This window comes from Entelurus aequoreus, linkage group LG07 (assembly GCF_033978785.1).
Source record: "Entelurus aequoreus isolate RoL-2023_Sb linkage group LG07, RoL_Eaeq_v1.1, whole genome shotgun sequence".
In the NCBI taxonomy this organism is placed as follows: Eukaryota; Metazoa; Chordata; class Actinopteri; order Syngnathiformes; family Syngnathidae; genus Entelurus; species Entelurus aequoreus.
This window is the reverse complement of record NC_084737.1, coordinates 53,501,348-53,509,792: the sequence shown is the minus strand read 5'-3', so window position 1 is coordinate 53,509,792 and position 8,445 is coordinate 53,501,348. Positions and strand designations below refer to the sequence as shown.

The 8,445-nt window shown below is 41.7% G+C and overlaps 1 protein-coding gene across 3 annotated transcripts; it reads left to right on the top strand.

Annotated features, from left to right (window-relative positions):
- Nucleotides 1–625: 625 nt before the first annotated feature.
- Nucleotides 626–8,388, top strand: pcbp2 (poly(rC) binding protein 2). 3 transcript variants are annotated; one of them, XM_062053958.1, is made up of 13 exons: nucleotides 628–795; nucleotides 3,552–3,674; nucleotides 3,782–3,805; nucleotides 3,890–3,922; nucleotides 4,032–4,148; nucleotides 4,246–4,377; nucleotides 5,677–5,805; nucleotides 5,867–5,941; nucleotides 6,172–6,231; nucleotides 6,516–6,588; nucleotides 6,670–6,725; nucleotides 6,797–6,966; nucleotides 7,244–8,388. In XM_062053958.1, exons 2-13 carry the CDS (start codon nucleotides 3,606–3,608, stop codon nucleotides 7,278–7,280), a joined length of 975 nt encoding a protein of 324 aa, XP_061909942.1. In that variant the 5' UTR covers nucleotides 628–795; nucleotides 3,552–3,605; the 3' UTR covers nucleotides 7,281–8,388. The 3 variants fall into 3 exon arrangements, with proteins under 3 accessions (XP_061909941.1, XP_061909942.1, XP_061909943.1); XM_062053959.1 differs by having other exon boundaries at nucleotides 629–795; nucleotides 6,172–6,213; XM_062053957.1 differs by having other exon boundaries at nucleotides 626–795; nucleotides 6,172–6,213; nucleotides 6,516–6,725.
- Nucleotides 8,389–8,445: the final 57 nt, after the last annotated feature.

Genomic DNA, 8,445 nt, shown 5'->3' with positions numbered 1-8,445 from the left:
TAAATAATTCAATGTATATACTCTGATGATTATCTTGTGTGATGACTGTATTATGATGTTAGTATATATTTGATAGTATATATATGTATCATTAATCAATTTAAGTGGACCCCGACTTAAACAAGTTGAAAAACTTATTCAGGTGGTCAATTGTACGGAATATGTAATTCACTGTGCAATCTACTAATAAAATGTTCAATCAATCAATCAATCAACGTTTGAGATAGCCTTTTCAAAGCGTTTATTGCATGTGTCCTTTGTCAAATGCTGACATCTAGTGGACATAGTCTTAACTGCAACAAGTGCAACGTTCAATGAGTCTTTCGTCAGTCTTTCTATTCAAACGTTGAAAGTTGGGGATTTATTTGTATTTATTTTTTTGGACTAGTATAATTTGTTAGAATACGTTCCTCCTTTGCGCTTTGCAATGTGTCGATTATTGCATTGATTGTTAATCCGCAACAATATAAAGTATACAGGTAGTTTTAGTTGTACAATGTAAAGCTATTACGTTTGCTGTAGTACATGACGTGTAACTACTAGAATACATGATATGTCTGTGTTTGCTTGGGGCACGCGAGAGGCGTGGTTTAGTGTTGAAGGGGGCGGGGCCGCGGAGAGGTCAAAGGTGAATACAGTCTCGCTATTGTGCTGAGCAGCAGAGTGGAGTACGATCGAGCGACGGCGTCTCATCCCTTTTTCCCCGGATCCTCTTTAAACTCCCTCCCGAACCTTCCCCTTCTTCCCTTGCCACCCTACCCTCCCCCGGCACACACACGTCAACGGGCAAACCGGGTAAGAACTCGCAAAAATATGCATTTTGTTGCTTTATTCGTGTAGCTTTGCTGGTAAATTGAAGGACAGCGACAACTCCCCCCCGTTATCTCTGCGCGCGAAGGCCGCGGGATGTGGCTATTTCCTGGAGGAGGCGACGTTTAAGCTAGCGACCGAGAGGAAAATTACCCGTTACGCTAAACGATTGAGTTAAGTGTCCTGGCGCGTCAAGGCTGCGTGCTGTATTGTGCTGCTATGTCCCCGAGTTTGTATGTCAGGCATGAAAGTATCGCGTTAATGAAGTTACAGTTTGAATGTTGTAGTGTCAAACTTGGTCATCTGTTTGCATGACAGCCTATGAAGCCTTTTTAGAGTTGGTGTTAGCCCTCTGCTCTAACTGTAAGGTAACATCAAGGCACCATAACCCCAAAATGTTTGTGTGCATATTGTATCCAAAACCCTGAATTTGTAGCCTCTGCTGTTTGGTACCATGAAATAGTCGATGTCGTAGGGACACAGTGGGTCATTGTACTGCTGTGAATAAGTGGAGCCTCGCCAATATAATGTGAATTACAGCAGTTAAATGCCTCTTTTCTTTGGCTCTTTCATGCTGATGGTGGAGCGCTTCATCGCAACACAGGCTTCTAAACAAGATGGTAGTCGCTGCTTTAAAGGCCTACTGAAATGAAATGTTCTTATTTAAACGGGGATAGCAGGTCCATTCTATGTGTCATACTTGATCATTTCGTGATATTGCCATATTTTTGCTGAAAGGATTTAGTAGAGAACATCGACGATAAAGATCGCAACTTTTGGTCGCTGATATAAAAGCCTTGCTTGTACCGGAAGTAGCCTGACATCACAGGTTGTGGAGCTCCTCACATCTGCACATTGTTTACAATCATGGCCACCAGCAGCAAGAGCGATTTGGACAGAGAAAGCGACCATTTCCCCATTAATTTGAGCGAGGATGAAAGATTTGTGGATGAGGAAAGTGAGAGTGAAGGATTAGAGGGCAGTGGAAGCGATTCAGATAGGAAAGATGCTGTGAGAGGTGGGTGGGACCTGATATTCAGCTGGGAATGACTAAAACAGTAAATAAACACAAGACATATATATACTCTATTAGTCACAACACAACCAGGCTTATATTTAATATGCCACAAATGAATCCTGCATAACAAACACCTCACCCCCCCCAACCCAACCCAACCCCCCCCCCCCCCCCCCCCCCCCCCCCGTCCATATAACCCGCCAATACAAATCAAACACCCGCACAACACACTCAATCCCACAGCCCAAAGTACCGTTCACCTCCCCAAAGTTCATACAGCACATATATGTCCCCAAAGTTACGTACGTGACATGCGCATAGCGGCACGCACGTACGGGCAAGCGATCAAATGTTTGGAAGCCGCAGCTGCGTACTCACGGTAGCACGTATCCAACTCAAAGTCCTCCTGGTAAGAGTCTCTGTTGTCCCATCTCCACAAGCATGCGTATCCAACTCAAAGCCCTCCTGGTAAGAGTCTCTGTTGTCCCGGTTCCCCACAGGCCAATGTTAAAGCTTGACTGTCATCGTTCGGGAATGTAAACAATGAAACACAGGCTATGACGTAGCCGCTACGTGTTTGTGTTGCTGCAGCCGGCCGCTAATACACCGCTTCCCACCTACAGCTTTCTTCTTTGCTATATCTCCATTGTTCATTAAACAAATTGAAAAAGATTCACCAACACAGATGTCCAGAATACTGTGGAATTTTGCAATGAAAACAGACTACTTAATAGCTGGCCACAATGCTGTCCCAAAATGTCCGCTACAATCCATGACGGCACGCGCAAACGTCATCATACCGAGACGTTTTCAGCAGGATATTTCGCGGGAAATTTAAAATTGCACTTTACTAATCTAACCCGGCCGTATTGGCATGTGTTGCAATGTTAAGATTTCATCATTGATATATAAACTATCAGACTGCGTGGTCGGTAGTAGTGGGTTTCAGTAGGCCTTTAACTCTGAGCGAGCTCTGCACTGACAGCAGCTTCTTGAAGAAACCATTGACTCCTTAGCTTCTTCTAGTTCAGTGGTTCTTAACCTTGTTGGAGGTACCAAACCCCACCAGTTTCATATGCGCATTCACCGAACCCTTCTTTAGTGAAAAATAAAAATGTTTTGTTTATTTTCAATTTCAAGACAAAGTTATGTTTTTGTAACACTTTAGTATGGGGAACATATTATAAGTAACAAAGACTTAATTTAGAGTTTTTTGGACACTAGGGGAACATATTCTAAGTAAAAAAAGACTTAATTTAGAGTTATTTGGTTAGGGTTAGAGGGTTAGGGCCAGGGTTAGGTTTATAATAAGGCCATGCCGAATAAGGCATTAATAAGTACTTAATAATGATTAGTTAAGAGCGAATATGTTACTAATTTGCATGTTAATAAGCAACTAATTAATGGTGAATATGTTCCCCATACTAAAGTGTTACCATGTTTTTTTACTGGTGCACAAAATGAACCGTGCATGAACATCACCTTGTTCAAAGAACAAAACCAACACAGTGCATAAACTCACAACAAATTACACACCTGCAAATCAGTCTGACTTCTGCTGTTGTCGTATCTGCAATACGCTGATAGGGAGAAGTTTTTATTCACACAATGAGTCGGGTGTGTTTTGATCTCCGCCGAACCCCTGAGCCCGACTCATCGAACCCAGGTTAAAAACAACTGTTCTAGTTCTTGCTGATAAGCTTTGTTTTTAATGCTTTTGCAGACATTCAACCAGTGACCAAAGATTTACTCCCGTCTGTCACATCCAGCAGCAGCGATGGACCCGAGTATGGTTGAAGGAGGACTTAATGTCACCTTAACCATCAGGTTACTCATGCATGGAAAGGTGAGTGTGGCTGTGTGCCATGCTTCATAAAAAATGTTTAATGGACTCTTCTTGCCGTTTTGGTGGAGAGTTACTTTCAAGTGAACACACTGTCTTGTCTTCTTTAGGAGGTTGGAAGCATAATTGGCAAGGTATGTTGTTTTTATTATTGATTGGATGCTATCTGTGTTTTGTCCTCTGATGTGCCAATTCTGTCTTATTTATCTACACTACAGAAAGGAGAATCTGTTAAGAAAATGAGAGAGGAGGTGAGATGTAAAATTTAAAGACACAAGGAAACTGACTATTTGCGTGGTTCTGACTCATGCATCTTATGATTCTGCTGCATTAGTTTCCATTTTGCTTGTTTGTGCGCAGAGTGGTGCTCGCATCAACATCTCAGAGGGGAACTGTCCAGAGAGGATTATAACCCTTGCAGGACCCACCACCTCTATTTTCAAGGCTTTCTCCATGATCATCGAGAAATTGGAGGAGGTTGACTTTGCACTATACACAGATAAATGAGGCGTGATAAATGCAGATTTTAAAATAAACAATTGCCTGTTATTTCTCTCTTTATCACTCTTTTCAGGACATCAGTACATCAATGACTAACAGTACAGCCACCAGCAAACCGCCTGTCACCATGCGCCTCGTCGTGCCTGCCAGCCAGTGTGGCTCGCTCATCGGCAAAGGGGGATGCAAAATCAAGGAAATTAGAGAGGTGCGTCTTCATAGCCAGTCTCTTGGGAGGAACCATCTTCTGCCAATCACAGTGCTGCATCCAAATGCTTTGCATATGATGCAGATGAACTCTGGGAGTTTTTAAATTGCTTTTCAAGTGATGCTGATGAAGGATGACACATTCTGTATTTATGTCTCTTTTCCACTCACTTGATGGTACAAAGTCACCTGTGGACGCTTTTCCATCTGCCCAACCAGATCATATGTCTAGAGTGTTGAGTCGATTTCATTTACCACCGCTGGTCATTCATTGGTCGAGCTGATTCTTTTTCGCTGCATTATTTGAAAATATACAGTTGTACAACATATGTCAGCGAGCAGCTAGCTAATGGCAGATTTTGGGATTTGATTTGCTGCGGTGACGACTCAACTTCCAGTGGAGGAGGATGCGAATGGCTTTGGTCTTGTCGGGAGAGCCACCTGTGTAACATTGGGGCTAGCCTTGCCATTCAGTGAACACTTTTCTTTGTTCATTTCTGCTCAGTGTTTGTTCAGGCTCAGCGTTGGATGCAGTGTCTGTGTGTTTTCCCGCACTGCGGTGTGGGCACATTAATCACACGTGAAAAAAAAAAACTTACAGTGGCTAATATCCAAATAAAGTAGACTACAAGAAATACATACACTGTATCATTCTAGCTAATGTGTTCAATGCAGCCTGATTTGCAGTTTCCTGTGGTGCCATTTTGACCACTTCAAACCAAGGCAAGTGTAGCTGGGCTCGGGTCAGTACTGTGCTGTGGAAAAGCAAAATTTTCATCTAACTCCAGCAGAGCTATACAACTAATTGTCTTGTGGGCCACACTTTTAGAAAACTAAGGACCGGGGGCCCGACTTTTTCCTTCATTCTTCTTATTTTTTTATATCCCTGAGAGCCAGCGTTCTCTGTCGTGAACATTTGTTTTTGGTCTATTTCTCTCAGTTGTTACAGATTTTGGGAAATAAATAGCTCTGTTCGACAAAACAAGCGGTCAGAGGATTGCAGCGATTGCAGAGGACAATAGGTTTACTTACACTGGTCTAAGTTCCTCTATACAAAAGGAGAGTTCTGCCTTTTTTAAGGACCTACTACACAAAATCTAGTCAAAAATCATCTATATGACAAAGCTCTGGTGTTTTTAGGAATGTGTTGCAAAAAAGTTTCTCCCAACTTTTGAACTGAACTCCGGGGGTCAATCTGATGTTATTTTTGTGCCGGAGTTCGCTTCCATTTTGTAAATCTTAATAAACTATGCTTTGAGGTTGTTGTTTTTTTTTTACATGTTTCTCTGTGTGTCAACAGTCAGCAGGGGCTCAGGTACAAGTAGCAGGGGACATGTTGCCCAACTCAACAGAGCGTGCTATCACTGTTGCAGGCACCCCACAGTCCATCATCGAGTGTGTCAAGCAGATCTGTGTCGTCATGCTTGAGGTAAAGTCTACCTTTTTTAACAGTGGTAGTTGAGTATTTGACATTATTTGTTTTTCTTCAGTCTCCTCCAAAGGGAGTCACCATCCCATACCGACCCAAACCCTCAGGCTCTCCTGTAATTTTTGCAGGTGGACAGGTAAGCATCAAAGTGTGTTTGGTTGGTCCTCTGCAGTTACACAAAGTCACTATGTTTGTAGTTCTGGCTACCAGGCTCGTGGAAAACTCAACTACTGTATCTGCCATTTTGTAGCATGCCTGACTTTGTTCCGTGAGCACCCCAAGGGCAGAGGACTGATGGACAGGATGATTGAAGTACACTGTGTGGGACACTGTCACAACCTCTTAAGTGCTATTCTTTCCCTGCAGGCATACGCTGTCCAAGGGCAGCACGCCATCCCTCAGCCTGATGTAAGTGAAGGGCCCTCTGTAAGTGATCTAATATATTTGCAAGTCCGACCCGGGATGCCATGCCACACCACCTGCTTCATCATACTTTCCAGTCACTTCTGTCTCACATGCACACGCATCTATTTCACAAAGTGTATTATGAACCTGCGTCAACTTAAGAACCAAAATATCCATTTCATACCTTTTTCTCATTGACACTTTGCTGTAAAGACAATTTTTGCCTTTATAAAGGGTCTCGCATTGTTCTCACTTGTGATTTGTATTTGTTTGCTGTGTGTCCGTCCCCCCTGTTGTCTCCACAGCTCACCAAACTTCACCAGCTGGCCATGCAGCAGAGCCCCTTCCCTATTGCACACAGCAACCAGGGCTTCCAGGGTACATGGGCTTCCTACAAAAGGCGGTCACTGATTTGTATTGACATTATTCATTCTGATGGTTTTTTTTGCATTCCTGCAGCTGGGATGGACGCATCTGCACAAACTGGCTCTCTTGAGCTCACCATTTCAAACGAAGTAAGCCCGGCTTTTTTAACATATTTTTTAAAAGGTGTCGTTCCGTTATCACCTTTCTTGTGTTCTTTCAGCTCATCGGTTGCATCATTGGCCGTCAGGGTGCAAAGATCAACGAGATCCGCCAGATGTCAGGTGCCCAGATTAAGATTGCGAATCCTGTGGAGGGTTCCACTGACAGACAGGTCACCATCACTGGTTCCCATGCCAGCATCAACCTTGCGGAGTACCTTATCAATGCTCGGTAAGTTTTTACAAACAATGTCAAGATGCCCAGCCTGTTTGGGTCTGTGGTACTTTTCCAAATAGACAAATACTTTTAGAGTTTAGCAGCGCAGCGATGGCAGCCATTGTAAGGAAACTAACATTCGGCTATACAAAACCATATCTTCCTTTACTGCAATTGCAGTTTTAGTAGCATTTCTCCAACTCCACAAACATGATTTTATACTATTCCATTTTTGCAGAGCCCCCATACTGAAACAATTGCAACGATTGATTGTTTTGTATGCTGTGCTCAGGCTCTCTTCTGAAACCACTGGACTTGCAGCCAACTGACATGAAGAATCTTCATCAGCATCTAATGGCACCCTTCCCCCAACTTTTTACCAAGAGGTCCCTTATTGAACTTCATGCTAAAATATTTTAATCTCACCTTTCCTCTGCTTTGGGTTCTACGCCTCGGTAGTAACCACAGCTTCATCATGATAATGGTATTTTATTTATTTATTAAGTTTAAAATTCCCGTTACAGATGGTTTTTAAAGACTTATTTTTTTCTTCTGCTGTATATCTGTTTGATCTTCTTGATAAGTGTAAAACATGTTTTGGAAAAATCTGAAAAGGCATAAATGTTTTTCTTATGTCAGATTTTTCTTAGAAAATGTAAAAATGAAGAAAAAACTTAACTCAAAATTATAGAGGGTCTGTTCCCTTCCTTTTTTAAATATCTATTTATTTTTATTTAAGACACAGCTCCTTGTAAGAAGAGAATCTAGTGCTTATATTTGGAGCTGTGCTTCCTGAGCGATGCATTGTGGATTTGACGGGTTTTAAATGGGTATAAGTGGCCTCAGTTGAAGTTGAATGCAGAAAAAAGTTCTACGCCAGACTGCAATTTTTTCATCGTATGAATTTGAACTACATTTTATCGGAGCTAATTTTTTCAGAGTAATTGTGTCATTCCTGTTTTTCCATCAGTTGTAATTTTTGATCAGAAGTCTTGACTATTGTTTTGTATTGCATTCTGATGTGGACGGGTGCGTCACCTTGCCAGGTGTGGGTCTGAATAAGAGGAAAATATTTTCTTTTCACTGAAATTACAAAAGACCATAGTAATAACGATTATAACATTGAAATGTTGTTTTTAAATAGAGACTATTTTTTTTAATTGCTGGGTTGGGGGAACACTGCAAGGCTACAAAAGACATATTGGTCTTTTAAAGTATATTATGCTGAGATGTTAATTATGATACACCAGAATGACAAGATTTCTAGAATTACTACTAGTTTTCTGCAATCCTTTTTTGCCTGGGACAGATTTAATTTTGTATTCTTTGCCGGAAGAAGAAACTCACTTTTTGTGCACGTTTTTAAACTATAGAAGATTTGGGTGCATTTAAATTGTTTAAAGACATACAAATAAAATTGTGAAAGGCTTAAACACACCTTTTTGTTTTCCTTACGTTATTCTTAAAGCAGTTACTAGCTTTCAAGCTCATTTC